Source organism: Ambystoma mexicanum, chromosome 12 (assembly GCF_040938575.1).
Source record: "Ambystoma mexicanum isolate Mex_15411 chromosome 12, UKY_AmexF1_1, whole genome shotgun sequence".
NCBI classification, from domain to species: Eukaryota; Metazoa; Chordata; class Amphibia; order Caudata; family Ambystomatidae; genus Ambystoma; species Ambystoma mexicanum.
In genome coordinates, this window is record NC_090936.1 from 189,698,999 (window position 1) to 189,716,143 (window position 17,145).

A 17,145-nucleotide genomic window follows, 5' to 3' on the forward strand; every position below is an offset into this window, starting at 1 on the left:
TCCAAACGAAGCTATTCAATTAGCGCACCCCACCTCACAAGGCACACGCAAAGAGTGGCGTCAGGAATCTAGAGGTATTGTGGTACTCCTCTGTTACCGGGGGACCGTGGAGGACCTCCTGGTAACTCCTTTTGCCCTTCAGTGCTCTGCCCACTTTTGCAATGTCAATTCAACCATCAACTGTTCTATTTTCTCTTTTCTAATTCAATGTTAATGTAACCATCCACTGTCGCTTATCTGGCTCACTGTAACCAAGAACCACAGACAGGCAACACTGTTGCCCTGATGTAACGAAGTAAGCTGTCTGTAACAGCGCCACAATGCCCTCGGGCCGCCTTGTGTGCTTTATAAATGAAAATAAATAAATAAATGGCAGGGCATTAAATTGATGCTTATGCCGGTGATGCCCGGACACTCCCTTAATGCAACTGTAAAATGATTTAGACTAAAATATGAAACTCATAAGCATGCAGGCATGCAATGGCACAAGACACATTTTTTCATAGATGACTTTATAGATGAATGCCTTGTACTTAGTTGGTCATGATAACAAAAGTCAATGATGCAGGCGTATCTTCTGCGTTCAGCCCCTCACTTCCATTCATTCTCCGTCGCCATGGACAGCTAGATGTATAAGGTTACGGAAACCAAGATGTGCCTTTTCCAGAAAACATTATTTTGGAAAAGATTTCAAGTCATGTGGCAAAGCTAGTGATTTGATGTGCCAATCAGCTCCCACCTGAGTGTCATTAAACCCAAGAACCTCCCATCGCTGACCAATGAGCTGCGATCTTGCTTAGTCTTTATGGAGGCCTCTTCTACAGTAACCTAATAACAAAAGCATAGTGATTGAGATGGACCTAAAAACGAAAAACGAATTACTGTAGAAGCACTGTTATCTAGCACTTCAATAACCAGGACACTCTATTAACCTGTAATTGACAGAACCGGTCTGGTTGATACAGTGTCTTATAAAAGTTTTAGGAGGCCAGATAACCGAGTTTCTGGATGGCAGGGGCCAATAAACAGAGCAGAAGCCCAGAAATCTGTGTTATCTGCCATTTTGCTACGTTTTCTGGAAAATGTGTTTATCTGGCACCACTGTGTCCCCTTTGTTGTTGATGGAGAAACCATTGAGAGTTTTATTTGTTCACTAAATTTGCTTGTGATGTTTTTGCATCTGTCTAGTAAATTTTCCAGAGTGCCGAACAAAGCAAAAGCAATATTAGGATCCTTGACTTTAAATATTGAGGAGTAGGTTTTAAATGATGAAGGGAAGAGTGATTAGAAATAGGGGGCTTTATTACAGATAAGGTTGTAATGAATGCCATGAACCAAAAATTTGGAAACATCAACTATTAGGGGGAAATTTCACTCTGCTGTGCTCCCGTCTTTGGCCTGATTAAATGCATTACCACAAGGATAATTGCATTATTGCCAAAAAGACCTCGTAGGAAAACTACTGCCCAAATATGGTGGCATTGTCGACCTAAAGTAAGATCTGCTCCAAGCTGATCTTGAAACTGACCAAAAGCAGACCTTGCTTCACTAATGCAAGTCTTAGCTAGGTGTGATCCCCCAGCGTCCCGCTAATGGCAATGTATGCATTATTATGTCAAGCTGTATGTATTTGTCACCACTATGCAGCTCATGTTCGATTGGGATGCACGGTAAGCAGTGTTCACAATGAAAATGAAATGCTGCCCAACATGCTCGCATGCCAAGCAGCATTTACTTGTAATTGTGCATGCTGCCTGCCATGAGAGCATGGCAGAGTGAGTGTACAATAGATCCCTGTAGGGTCCACCTGCTTTATGCGTTGCACCGGCACAGATTTTCATGTCGGCACAAATGCTGCAGATCCTTATGGAAGCATAAAGCAGGCGGATCCCACAGGGATCCATTGTACAGTCTGTCTGTCATGCTCTTAGGCAGCATGCACAATTACAATTAAAAGCGGAGCGACTGCAAGCATGGCAAGCAGCGCTCACAATGAGCATGCCAGGCAGCGTTTACTCAAGTTGCATGAGAGAGTGCAAACGTTCACGGCAAAAGGTGGTGTACACACATGCATGCCACCTTTTGCCGTGCATTGCTGCACTCAGCCATGAAAATTACCAAAATGTTGCTCCGGGTAGCCGCTTACGTGTATGTCAAAATATAACAGCTACCCAAATTTTGCATTTAAGAAAATGTGTTAATTTTTTATCCCAGTAGTAATTATTTCAAAGTTGGCAATTATTACATGATCTTGACATGGTGATTTCTCTATTGGTATTGTTGTCACTAAGAATAATTAAAGCAGGCATGTTTTACAATGATTACCAACTGGGAAAGTGGCATTCACAATGTAACTGTACATTACACATAGATTTTTAAAGACACAAATAGTCTTCTATTGACTGTCCCATCTCAAGTGTCTGGTCACAGATTTTATGACTGGAGATCAACGAGCGTACAGCAGGATTTGCGAGGCAGCATGAGACTGGTTTCAGGCTGATTTTCACTGAGCACAAACTGGGTCAGACCAGGGCATAAAATGCATTCATGGCACCAATGAAAAAGTGGCCCACGATCACATGTTACAATACATTACTGTCCAGAGCACAACTGTTCCAGTGCTATCCAAGGGGGTGTTTCTGATCAAATAGGATGCAAATAATGCATACGAAAACATACTTGCTTAGTAATATTGGTTACAACTACTGTGTTAACTTATGAAACTTGCTGACCATGGCCAAAAATGTGGTCCATTCTGTCCAAAAATAACAGGCTCCTTCCATAATCCTGGGCTGGCACTTTGGGTATTGGCCTACTGCTCTATATACCAGTCCGATCCTGAGCACAAATGAGCAGGGTGCTGTTCTGTTTTACTTACTTCCTTGCCCCATTCGACACTTCATAGACATGTTGGAGGGGTGTCCACTAACTTATCAGACTTCTTTCTCAAAAGTACTTGTAACTTCTGATTTCCAAACGATAACAAAGGAAAGGCTTGCGGGTGACAGGTTCAGCCTTTCCTTTTCTTTTCCAGGTGACCTGGTCTCGCGGGCGATGCACCATCTGCAACCTCTGCATGCCAAACAGTACGGCAACGGCACCCCCATGCACAACAAGCAGGGGTCAATCTACTGGGAGCCGGAAGCCCTGTACACGCTCTGTTACTTCATGCACTGCCCTCAGATGGAGTGGGAGAACCCTAATGTGGAGCCTTCCAAAGTCACGCTCCAGACAGAAAGGTAAGACCCTGGGGGGGGAGCACTCCATGTGTGTTTATTGTATTTATTTATTTATTTAAACGTATTGTTTGCTTGTGAGGCGCTTATACGGTATGTCAATTCTGTTTCAAAGCGCCCACAGGGCAACAGGAAGGGAACATGGGATTGAAACAGTAAATGCAGTGGAGGGAAAAAAGGAGGAACCAACTATGCCTTGCAAGTGCTAGTTAAGTAACTATGTCTCCGGCGAGATCAATCCTTGACATGCTGCTGTGTTCATACCTTTTAATTGTCAGCTCTAAATAGCCTGTCTGCAAAGTTTCCTTTATTCCTGTTGCCACCTGGATCTTAAAATTATTTAAAGCATTATTTTATTTTATTTTATTGTTATTGTTGAAAGTGCAGAACTAGCTTCAGATGGGTGGAGCACTATACAGAGTGTAGGTAGCCAGCGTGTGGATTGGCGTCTTTTAACAGTAGGGCAGTACTGTGCATGGATGGGTTTATAAAGAATGACAATGACAAAAAAGATGTCTGCATTTTCAAAGGGTGGGCTGGTTGTACTTTGGCATCACCCACTTCCTGGTGCATACGTTTGATTTACCACATCCTGTCAAACCGGAAGTGATATACTTGATGGTTTTTGATAGCAATGGCAGCCCATCTTTCTCATTTGCAAACAATTTCCTAATTTTTTCCGTTCAGGCTTTTCCTTGTCTTATTGTTATTTGAGTATGTAGAAAAGACGATTCTGCAAAATGGCAGCCAATTTCCCTTTAATGTGAGCGGACACTTGGCGTGAGAAATGTCTTAGGGGAGCACATAGGCGTTGGCATTGCCTACGGCCATCTGGCACTGTACACGCAAGCATATGCTGCTAACCAGTGGCCTTCCATAGTGTAAAAGCAGTGTGAATGCCAAATGAGAAACTGGAGACCTGGCACTGAAATTCACTTGTCAATCAGCTTTGACAGCTTCAGAAGGGTCAAGGATGTGGGTGTAAGCAAAGTAAGACACAAGAAATGATCTAGACCAGGTGTCTGCAACCTGTGGCTCTCTAGATGATTTGGACTACAACTACTGTGATCTATCACCTTTAACCATGCTGGTTGGGGCTGATTGGAGATGTAGTCCAAAACATCTGGAAAGCCAAAGGTTGCAAACCTCTTATCTAAACTGTATTAAGAACGAGATTAGCATTGAGTTGATTTCAGAAAGTAACAATTGTTAAGCATAGAAATACAAGTTCATCTGCTTTCTTAAATTCACAATAAAGAATTGGTCCTAGTAAGGAAGATCGAGAATTGTATGCCCCCGCCGGCCGAAGGTCATTTTTTTGTCATTCCATTGTGTGCAATAGGGTCAGGTTTTATGTTTTCGGGGCAAAAGGCTATGCTCTTGTGTGACTTGGTGGTTCCATGCATGGCCGCGTACAATGAGCCCATTGTAGATTTGGCCCTGTGTACGAACCAATATTTAGAAAAGACACAGCACCAATGACATTTCATGAAATTGAAAAATACAATAACAAATAAGAAATACAGAGAAAGTCCTCTCAATGTAATGTTTATTTAGGATTACTATAATATTCCCTAAAACGTACATATCATTATGTAGTAGCCCCTTGCAGCGTATCTCATGCACATGATGGAATTACCATAGTAAATTAACTTGGACCCGAATAACCGGACAGACCCAAAGAATAAGTCAAAGTACTACTATATTATCAGCTCAAATACAGAAGGGAAATCTGGTGAGCATCGAAATGCAGCTCAAACAAACTTGGTTACTTTTCTCTCACACAAAGACTTTATACTTCAATGTACGTCAGCTATGACATCATCCTACGTAGCAAACAGTAATATCTATCGAGGCTAGGGATTGGTTATGGTTAATAACATGCGTGGCTGCCCCTTACCTAGTAGGCATGCCTCAAAATATGGATAATATGTATAATACTGATTATAAAAATTACAACAGTGGATTGGCTTCTGCAACATTGTATAGCGTGTCGTTATATAGCCACTCATGATTGGTTGGCATACTCTCCCAACCTTGGACGTTCGGCTCACTAGCAGCACGTGAGTAGAATGAAACCCAGGTGCAGAGAACAATGTCAGACCACTTCCCACATTGGTCAATTAGCCTACCATCTCTCATCAGCCAGACCATGAGCCAAGGCTTCTCCTTTGTAGATGACCTTGCTGGCTTTTATCTTCTGTGGTATTTTTAATGGAATCAGGGAGCACCTCTTTCTTCGTCTGAGGCTTAGTGAATAGACCTTGTTTTTGAGTCTTGCATCATGCGTCAGTAGACCAGGAATTTGTCTATTTCGAACCTCTTATTTACTGCTATTTGATTTAATTGTGCTGGGTGCTTTGACTCCTCTTGGCCTCTGGAGACTTGGTTGCTCTGTGAAACCTGTGCTTTCTGCACACTTGATTGTCCAATACTTGGCACTTGCAGATGTTTTCGCTTCTGCTTAATCTAAGAGAAATGTGCCCTTTGTTCATAGCTTATCCTGGTTAACTCCCTTTGAACTTTCCAATTATGTCTTGCTGTCTCATCCTTAGTCTCAGCAAAACAGATGTTCTTTGTTCTTCACAGAAAGCTGTTTTCTGCAGCATTTCTGATTGGCGGCCCTGGTTTGTCTCTGAGGTCGTTTTCACACCATCTGACAGCCATCTTTCCATCATGGCCGCTTTACTCATGTTATAGTTTCTACTGCAGTAAGCTTCTATGTACCTCATCTACCTTGCGTTTCTGCATATATACATTTGTTATGCTTTATCTCACTTGTCTTCTCGGCATAGATGATTTCTTCATCTCTTTATACTTGATTACTTTGTTGCTTGGGTTACACCTTCATTCTTTAAGTACTCTTATTTCGTTTTTGTGCCTCATCGTGTCTTCCCTTTATGACGTCACTTTACTCTCACCTGTTTGCACTTACAGCTCTTCTCTGTCTAATGGGGTACGCCGACATCCTTCCACCTCTTCAGTGCGAGTGTACATTCGATACGGTTGTCTGAGTGCATAACGTCTCTCATATGTTCGGTGTGGTATTGGGACACGATACCTGGGGCCAGGCACAGAGTCTTCCTGCTTTGCTTCCAGTGTGACAGAGGTGAGGGGGCCGGCACTAGAGATGACATCATCTACTCCTACATCATCATTAATAGTAAAATCAAAATCAAGTAATCCAGTACATTTAAATTTAATTTCAATTACAAATGTGTACATTACACTTAATGAATAAACATGCAAAAGGTGTCAGGTATCAATCAGGCAGTTCATTTCCATCTCATTGCCTTAAAAGTTGCAGTTCTAGCAAGCATTGATCTAAAAAAGACATTTTCCCAGCTCCGCGCTGTGTCAAAAGACATGCTGGAAATGCTGCAGGAACAATAAAGAGCGGCTGGTGATACAATATTGAAACAGATCTCTAGAGAAGGAGTTATGCATTTACATAACCTCTACATTGTGGCACCTTCATTATCTCGTAACTTGTGAAGCGTGCCTCCACCTCATAACATCTTTGCCTGCATAACAATGCCTGCCTCAGTAATTGTTCGACAATGGGATAACTCAAGCGACGAGGAAGAAGAGGGCAGGGCTCCATTGCTCTCACATCAGAATCGAATAATCAAGATAGCGTGAAGTGTATTACTGTTCAATTGAGATGCACTCGATTGACACCCTAATATCTAATTGCATAGTACTTGCATGCTATCTTTCTAAGAGTAGAAAATGCCACAGAAGCACCTCCCCTGATGAAAACAAGCCTTCCACACGTTTTCATGCATCCATGTGTGTTATCGATCTGATTCGCTGCATCGAGCGGGGCACACAGTAGGCAATATGTTATTGTGTTTCAACCCCCTTTGCAGTGAATCTGACCGCATCTCTCTCCACATCGCTAAGTTGATGCAGGTGTAGAGCCAGGCCTGCTTACAGATTTCTTCTGCTTTTTTGTGTGAGGAAAGAGTAGGCAGAGTGAATAGGGATTAGCCATTACGTATGTTCATTTTACGCGCATCGTGTCGATCAGAAAGTATTCACCGCGTGATACGGTGTTAGGAATTGAAACCGGATGTACGCCCGTTCCCGTGCCTAATGCCACACCATGCAGTTAATTATAAGACTCTTCCAGAAAGAGTCCACCCGTGGGGTCCACAGTGATAGTACCATTGTAATTAGTACCGTTCTAGGGGTGATATTGTTTCACAATTGCTCCCTAAACACAATCCAGCACTTGGATAACATTTTCTAGGATTGGCGTTAGATTAGTGAATCTGTGGGAATTGCTCATGGGTGAGAGGAAATTAAGTTCATCTCAAGGACAGCATGCATTCCACCAAAGTGATCACATAGAATCCCATCAAGGAAGCTCAAGCGGTCAGATTCTTTCCCATGAATATCCCTAACAGCATCAAAATGATTACTTTAATATCCTCCACAGACTCTTTCTCCAATGGTTAACAAGTACGTGCTAGACATTTCAATGATCAACTACATCAAATGCATAGATAAGCTTCTAAGATAGAAATTGCATTTCCCATTACTTTAATTTAAATTGTATCTGTATTCTGAAATACTACTTAAGTTTGAGCAACACTGCCAAACCAACTAGCCTTATTCTAATTAAAGGCTTTAAATAAGAGAGTGCAAGGTTATAGTGCACTGGTAGCCTCCTACCCAGTGAATTAACTGGGATAAGAAATTGATGGGGTCCCCTAACGTAACACAAAACCTTAGAATGCCTAGTGCAGCTTCAGAACCCCATGCAACTAAGGATCCTTGGAAAAACATGGGTCCCATGTAATTAAAGCAGTAGCCTAACAAATGTGCACCACTCCTCGTATCAGGAATGGAATGGAATGGAATGGAATGGAATAGAGTCAAAAGTAATTTAAATAATGAGTATTGTGCATTTAAAAATGGACTAAACTAAAGATATTAAAATATAAAATCGAGATCAAATCAAAATAGATCAAGTCACATTGCAATACCTTTGTTCGTTGAAACGAAATCCATGACTGTTATATCATTTAATTACAAGACTTTAATATTTGTTGAAAAACCAAATCATGTATTTTATGCATTATATTTTACCTTCCCTTCAGTGCTGGAAAACAATAATCTAATTGCAAATGTCTGTAACTTTTTATGTGATTCTAAACATACTCAATAGTGGCATCTACTGGAGAAGAGCGGTGTTGTCACCCATCATATTTTCATTTACTTTAGCATGTGAGGAAATCAGGCCAGAGAAGTCATTCTGAGGCGCCCTGGCAGAGCCCCAGCTCAAGGGCACGTTTTGGAGACTGCAGAGGCTTAGCCCTAGCTAACCCCAACCCATTTAAAGCCATGCCCCTTCCCCAAAAAGGGCTAACCTGCAAAAATGACAATACCCTCTAGCAGCTATTTTACCTATAGTTGTTAATTGGCATCTTGGCTCAATGCAGGCAGACTGGCTTGAGAGTATTCATTGTTCACAAAACAATCAGTCTTGAGTCATTCAGTCATAGAACTGATAAGAATTTCAACTCAGAACTCTTTTTTCAGTTATGTGACCTTTATCATCAGTGCTTTTAACATGTGTTCTTCTAACCCACATGTATATGCTTAATAAGTGTTTATAACTTGGTCAACCTGACTTCATGGCTCCATACTTTCCTCGAATGTTTCTTTGTTTTAATTTGGGTGCTCACAATTGTTTGGTCAAAAAGATGCACAACGTACCAGTCTGACTGGATTGGCAGCCTTGCAATGAGCTGTGCTGGAAAAGGTTTAGGTTTAACCATGTTTCTCATGAGAAGCACTTCCATTCAATTTTCTTATACTTACTCACCCAATGAGGATAACCAACTACACATTGAGGCTATGGAGGATGGCCTCCTATTCACTCCTTTGAGGGCTAAAAGAAAAAGCTGAAACTTGCATTGAACATCGTGTCAACATTGAGCGTTTACTAAAATAATTGGTGCTTATTTTATTAAAACACGGATCCAAACCCTTCCACATATGTGGCTCTTTGGGATAACAAGTATTTCTATACAGCATTGACGAATGAGCAGGTTTTAGCAATTACTTTTTCAACTAGGAGAGGACTCAAGCAACCAAGGACAGTGCAGATTGCTAACTCGTATGTGGACGATGTGTATTATTTAGGATTTCATTTTACCACTTACTTGTCCAACACAGGTCATTTTATTAAACAATCAACTTCAATGCAGCAAGCCAAAAGTGGTGTATTTGCAAAACTAAATGAAAGTACAACCGTCGTTAAATTAAATGCTTAAAATATACAAAGCATAGGCATGATCTATTGGTTTGTACGGTGGTACAATATGGGGGTTTTCTAATGGACAGATTAACCGAAGTTTACAAAATGGTTTCTGTAAACGAGTACTCGGATTACTGCAATCTGCACCAACCTATGCTACTGTCGGGGGGAATTCTCCCGGGGTCGGCTGGGCCGTCCGCGGACCTCCGGGCAGGGAGGCCCCAACTCCTCCCGTATATCCCAAAAGAGATAGAGTATGAGACACACGCAAGAAGCAAGGTGATTCTGCTGTTTATTAAACAAAACGGCAGGGATGGGTCAAGGATCGTACGCGTCCGTCCTGACACTCTCTCAACATCGTGGGGCTCGCAGGCCCTTTTTACCTTAGTATGACGCGCTACTTGCGTCACCTGAGAAAGTTAGCAAAAAACCTATCGCCACTCTGGATTGGTTCCCTGAGTGGTAGGGTTAGTATAGCATACGTATAGAGAACGTTGTTATTGGTTAAGGGTCAGTCAGGTGGTATACTTGGGTTGTCCCTTCAGTTTGATACATAAAAATTGTTACATGAAGACCCCTGAGGATTGGTTAATGTTAATGGCGTCAGTGATAAGGTCCCCATGTTCTGATTGGTTCTCCCGGGAGCCCCCCAGTCTGGGACCATCGCTGTTCCCAGCTCGCGGTGCACCTGTCATTTGCAACAATGTTTCACTATGGGTATGTGCAGACAATGTGAGGATTTATTCATAAGCAGGAAGGCCGACTACTCCCACCGCCGCAGATGTCCATTGAGTCGCTTAATTGTATCTGCTTGTGTCTTGAGACGGGGGATCCAGGCGCCTTCTTCTTCCTGGGCTTGGCACCCTATCAGGTTCGGCTTGGTCACGTGAGGTGGGACCGTGGTTGAGGCAGAATTCTGCACAATTAATATTGCATTTCTCACTGTGTGCCTGGCTTATCTTGCAGGTGCGACCTTGGCGTCGGCTTGCGGTATGAGAGTTTGCAACGTTGTGCCGTTGACTGTCTGCTTTCGCTGGGCTCATTCTGCAAGGTCAGCAACGGAACTCTTGCTCATTCAATGTTCATGGAAGCTTTTGCTTGCGGCCTACTTGGGCCTGGTGCATAGGTGGAACCGTTTGATACAGAGCGCTTTAGGTTATGGTATCATATTGCTCTATCCCCAGTATCGTGTCTTCGTTATATTTCTCATTATGGTACAAAGGTTTAGAAGAAGCGTGAGCAAGCCTTTTTAGATGAGTCCATTATGCGTCTTGCGTTTCTGCATTTTGAAAAGCCTATGTGGAAAATAATAAAGATGCACGTCCGTGGGTGTGTCCGTCGCCTACGTCGTAGCACTGAGTATGTTCTTCGTGTGGATTGGAGTGGGAGTGTCCGGTGTGTATGTTTGCACGAGTGTGCTGACCGTTGGCTAGGTCGTCATGGCATCTCTAACGATGTGTTGATTTGGTGCTGGATGATTCAGTCGCGTCCATCCATGCCGCAGGTGTCGGCATGTGCAGGGCAGGCTGGTGGGCAGGCGGGTGGGCCCATACGTATGTTCTTGTACCAGGGTATTTGGTCGTCTGGGAGATGGGCAAACTCCTCTCGTGGCGGGTGTCTGGGCCGTGATCCTCTAGGCCAGGGTTGAGAGGGGATTGGTGGGAGCCTTTTGTTCACTTTTCCCACTTCAGTCCCCCCTCTGGTCGACTTGTCGACCACAAACATATCCTTTTCCTTATCTCCTCTCACTCTCCATATTTTAGTTACTCCTCCCAAATGTCCATAGTGGTTAACATGGTCTTCAAATGACCAGTACATATATACACAGGTTCCTCCAGGTGTGCAGTATACCCATTTCCCTATGTAGCTCCTTGGGTTTCTTGGGTTTTCGAGCTTCACAGATGGTGGGTCCAGGTGGTTAGTGATGATCTGGTTGCGCAACCTCTCTCTCTCTTTTATTATTGTGCCTGTGTGTTGGCCGTCATCTGCTGGCATCAAGGGGTGCATACCGACCATTTCGATCATCTCGTCTGTGGTGCATGCCTTGCGGGCCTTCCAAAATCTTATTATGATAAGTGCAGCTCCAGCCAAAATAATGCATCCAACTATGATCTTCAGTCCATCTGACAGCCAAGATGGCATCCATGACCATAGCGTCGAAAACCAGCTCTCATCCTTTTTTACACCTTTGCTTTCATCCATCATTTTGGAGTGCATCTGGGCCAATTGTGATACTGCTTCTGTCAGTGTACCATTGTCAGCATCGTTAGCAGGAATGAATGTGCAGCATGATTGTCCTATCTTTGCGCAAACTCCTCCTTCCATTGCTGTGAGGAGGTCCAGTATATATCTGTTCTGTAGTGCTACCATCCTCACTGCTCGCAGTTCCTCTTTTATTGCGTTGAATCCATTTACTGTAGAGTTAATTGTCATCATTAGTTCCCATCTCGTTATCTGGAGCCATTTTGCGTTTGCGTAGGCCTGTAGTCCAGGATGTATTATTGAGGAGAAGAACATTGCTGCTCTGCTGAATAGTCTGTGTTCTGGCAGAATTGAAGTGAGTGCTGTTTCCGACCTTCCCCACAGGTAATTTCCTGTCAGAGGTTCTCCTTGTCTTTTCTTTCTATTTAGGACAGTGTTGTTGCCGTTGTTTCGGTTCTCTGGCCCCTTCTGAAGCTGTGCAGATCTCTTCTTCCTCTTGTTTCCTTCATCCATTTTGGGGAAATTCGCCACATTCACATGTTTCTGGGGCACCACTAGTGATGGTACATTAACGTGTACTATTGTGCATATACCATTCCACAGAGGGGGCAGTTTGTGGTATGCCTTGTCTCCACAGGCCCAGTAATGGTCCATTACTACTGCTGTTCCTGCTCCCCCCTCAGGTAGCTCTGTCACGCTTGCACAGTTGGTGTTGTATCCTACGTCCACTTCTCCTTTGTGTTGGTAGCATACCTTAGGTGCAGTCATCGGCAGTATTGTTATTGGGTCTTCATCCTTTTCTATCCACGTTAGCATGGGTACGTACTTGACCCAAGTCATCCAACATCTGTTGTTGTGTTCAGCAATAGTTCTAGTATCTTCTCTCATTACCATGTTGCTGCCAACCACTCCTGTGTCCCATTTGTCACCCAGGTACACCTTTCCTGTTATTATTAACAACGGTCTTTCCCAACATCCTTGTTTACCAGGAACTTCAGTGGCGTACCAATCACATGGTAGGTACTGTAGTGTAACTTTCTTCGTTTCTCCTTTTTCAGGGCCACTTGTTATGTATTTGAATGCTTCAGCATGTAAACTGGACTTGTGGTAACACAAATAACTCTTAAGGAAGTTATTTTCGTGCGGGTATGTGTCTCGTGTTTTCCATACCAGGTGCACCGTGTTCCCTTGAAATCTCCCTTTCGTTTGGAACAGTGCCAGGTATATTATACACCGTGCTGTTTTTTCATCTATTTCCGTGGCAACGAAAGTTCGGGAGGCACTGATGGCGTATGGGATCAATGAGCAGACGTAGCAGCTGTCTTCTGTTGTTTGTTTACCTTTTTGAGTCATGTGCTGGCACCACATGTTGTTTGAGACGTGTGCTGAATTTTGTATGTAGTTGTCAATATCTTTATTGTCTGAGTATGTGCTGCGTTTAACTCTATTTCCCTTGTGTAGAATTTTGCTAGTACCACCTGACGTAACACCTGTTGCAGCTGGGGGTGGGGGTATGTTAGGTTTGGGTACAGCAAAAATATTGATAGCATAACTGTTCTGCCATACAGAGGCAGCCACAAACCCGGTGATCATCAAAATCCCTATCATCTTTATTACAGAGGCTAGTCTCACCGGCATTTTGCTCTTACCTTGCTGCAGTCCGGCAGCTAATTCTTGCGACGTTAAAGTTGCCCGCCTAAAAATTCTCAATATGCTTGTTATTAGTGTTAGTTGTTGTTTTCAAGCTCTCCCTATCAAGTAGTCGTTCAGTGCCCAGGCGAAGAGCTGTTCCCACGCCAATCTAAGCGATCTATCTCTTAGGACCGGCAAGTATGGGTGGAGGTGGGGCATTGATTGTTCTATGGCCAAGAGAAGTGCTGTGTAGTAGACACGTACCCTCCTCCTTTTCAGGTACTTTGGCCTTTTTATGTAATAGACAAATTGGTGCAATAATTCTTCAGGGTAGTTATTGTCTGAGGGTATCATCTACTCCTGGGCAGTGAACTTTGTTAGTTATCTGTTTTCTTAGCAGTACAATAATACACCGTACCTGCATGTGCGAGAGAAAAAAAGAACATTCAAGTGTTAACATGTGTATGTGCAAAACAATGTCCTTCAGTTGGGTTATTACTGCAGTGGGTAGGGGGTCGATGGGCAGAGGGTTGGGGCTCAACTGGTAGAGGTTTGTTTACTCTTTGATCGTGTGACCATGGGGTGGGCGGTATGGTAATTACCCCTTTCTATTTCAGTAGTTGTCTCTGGGGAATCAGGGGGGTGGCAGGGTATGGGGACACTTTGGCCGTTAGTTGCGGTAGAAGTCCCTTCCTCCGTTGGCGACGCTGTTGCTGTTCTTCCAATGGCCCTGTCGGTGACGCTAGGGCGGGTCTGGAGTTTGCAGATCTTTACGTTGTGTAGGTGATTCCAGGCACGTTTGTCCTGTAGCTTTACTGCTCTCGTTGATACTTCCTCTACCAGGTGGGGGCCAGTGAAGCGTGGGCTGTTCCACTTTCTGTTGAAATTGCAGAGTAGTACGTGGTCACCTTTGGCAATTTTGCACAGTTTTCCCTTTTCCAATTCTTCATCCGCGTCTTCTTGTTGATCACTCTTAGACCCGCCCCGCGTGCCCTCGAGCTGTTGAGACACAAACACTACACTAGTAATCAAAGAAGACACATATTGGTACATTTCATCACCAAGGACATTTGAGGTACTCTCATGGTCGGTGAATGCTCTTGATGTTGGCGTCAGAGGAAGGGGCATTTGGCGTCCGGTCACCACCTCATGAGGGGTGAAGTGGTGGTCGGAGCCTGGTCTATTCCTTAGCTCAAATAGGGCTAGTGGAAGGCAATACAACCAACTCTTCTTTGTTGTTTGCTGTATCTTTGCAATTGTCTCTTTTAATAGGCCATTCAGGCGTTCGCATTTACCGTTGGCCTGCGGGTGATATGCACATGCAAATTTATGCTTGATGTTCAGTAAGGATGTGATATGCTGGAACATTTCATTGGCGAAATGCGGCCCATTGTCTGACCGCAGTATTTCGCACACCCCCACCTGGGGAAGACCTCCCTCACTAGGAATTTAGCTGCTCGGAATGCATCTGGGTGTGAGCAGGGCCCTGCCTCAATCCACCTCGAGAATGGGCACACAACTACAATCATATACCTATTTCCTTGACATACGTTGATCATATCAACATAGTCAATATGGATGTGTCGGAAAGGTCCCTCTGGCCGGGGTATAGTACCTCTTATCACCTTCAGCGTGTGACCGGCCGTGAACTGCTGACATGTGAGACAATTGCTGATAAAATTTGAACCAATCTTCCCTAATTCGTGCTGCGATGACTTCCTTGCCTGTGTGGGCGGGGTGGTGTAGCTGGCTCAGGGCGGTGTTCAATAGTGCCAGTGGCATTACCATCTTTCCAGTGCTACCCTGGCGCCATAGTGCGTCAGTTGGCGACATTGTACATCCTCTTTTTACCCATATTTCTTTTTCTGCCATTGGTGCAGCCGCTTGTAGTTCCATTATCTGTGTGGCTGGGAGATGGGTGTACCCTTCTCTTATTAACATCTCCTTAGCTATTCCCCTCCCTCTCCCTCTCTCTGACTCTGGGGGTTCCATATCTCGCCAAAATATGCAGCATACTTCGCGTGTGCGTCTGCTGCTGCATTCCCTTTTGAAATATGGTCTTCTCCATTAGTGTGTGCGGTGCATTTGACCAAGGCTAATTCTTGGGGGTCATTTATTACTTCAATTAGTTCAGCCAATAAGAGGGCATGTTGCACTGGAGTGCCGTCAGCTCTCCTAAACCCTCTTCTCCTCCATTTGGACAACCCTGAGTGGACAGTAGACGTGACATATGCACTGTCGGAATATATGGTCACTCGTTTGTCAAAGCTTTCCTTCAACGCCAAGATCAGTGCAACTAGTTCCGCCGCTTGAGCAGAGTAATGCTGTGGTAATTGTACGCATTTCATCGCCACACACACCGGTACCTCCGTCATTTTTACCACTGCTGCCCCAGTTCTCCTGATTCCGTCACTTTGGTCAATTGTTGATGACCCATCAATGAACAAGAGCTCACCTCCGTCTAGTGCATTCTCTTCAACCCTTCTACTGCATGAATACATTTCAGTAATCTTTGTACAATCGTGTGCATAGTCTCCTTCCTCAATTGCTTCTGCTATAAACCTTGCAGGGTTGACCGTGCTGCATCTAACAATTGATAGTTCAGCTCTAGATAATATTATCTCATAACCTGACGCCCTCTGCGTTGTTAGCGTGGACTTAGGCTTGTTCAATATTGCAAATAGTGCATGTTCCACAAATAGTGTGGTCGGGCACCCCATGGTGATTGCTGATGCTTTCTCTACCGCAAAGGCAGCTGCGGCGAGACCTTGTTCGCAAGGGAAATGACCTAGCATCACAGGATCCAAGTGGCCGCTGTAAAACGCTACTGGTTTGTAGCCCATGCTTGTTTTTTGAGCCAACACTGCTTTCATTACTGTTGAGTCGCAATGTGAAAATATAAAAAATGGTCGTTCATAATCTGGGGTGGCCAGTACCGGAGCTGTTGATATTGCATCTTTCAGTTCATCAAAAGCCTCTTTCCTTTCCATTGTCCACCCCAACTTTTTCTCCCCTTTGTTAGCTTCCTTTAACCCCTCAAGTAGGGGCCCTATGTATGAGCTGTAATCAAATACCCATGCTCTGCAGTAGTTGCACAGGCCCAGGAACTGCTGTAATTCTCTCACTGTTTGTGGCAATGGCGTTTTTGAAATGGCCTGTGCTCTTTGTGGTGCAATCTGTCTTCCATATTGGGATATGAGCTGTCCAATGTAAAGTACTTGTTCCTGACAGTATTGTAACTTTTCCTTGTCTACCTTGTAACCTTTTTCAGCCAATATTGTCAGCATCTTTAATGAGTCCTCTCTGCATCTTTTTTCGTTTGTGCTGCAAATTATTATGTCGTCAACATACTGCAACACTGTGCTGTCTACTTCAATGTTACCCAAATCCATCTGTATTACTCTGTTGAATATTGAGGGTGACTCGCAGTACCCCTGTGGCAATCTGGTGTGTTTCCACTTTGTGTTTCTGTAAGTGAAGCTTGTCAGATCTTGTGAGTCTGGGTGCAGTGGTATTGAGAAAAGGGCATTTTTAAGGTCAATCACTGTAAACCGTGAGGCCTCTGCTGGAATGCCGCACAATATTGTGGCCGGGTTTGCTGCTATGGGGTATTCTGCTTCCACTATGTTGGTCAAAGGCCTGAGGTCCTGTATGAAGCGCCAAGACCCACCTTTAGCCTTGCGCACTGGGTATACAGCTGTGTTACATGGTGATTCTGATTGGACCAATATGCCATTATTTATAAGGGCCGTTATCGTTTCATATATGCCCTCATCTGCCTCTTTTGTTAGTGGGTACTGTTTC

General features: G+C 43.9%; 1 protein-coding gene across 2 annotated transcripts in view; it reads left to right on the plus strand.

The window, feature by feature from the left end:
- ABTB3 (ankyrin repeat and BTB domain containing 3) overlaps nucleotides 1-17,145 on the plus strand; it is an 849,439-nt gene that overhangs the window by 516,261 nt on the left and 316,033 nt on the right. For both annotated transcript variants that reach the window (XM_069628275.1, XM_069628276.1), the window contains exon 3: nucleotides 3,035-3,239. In XM_069628275.1, the coding sequence (XP_069484376.1) occupies nucleotides 3,035-3,239 (205 nt within the window). The remainder of the gene's footprint in view (nucleotides 1-3,034; nucleotides 3,240-17,145) is intronic.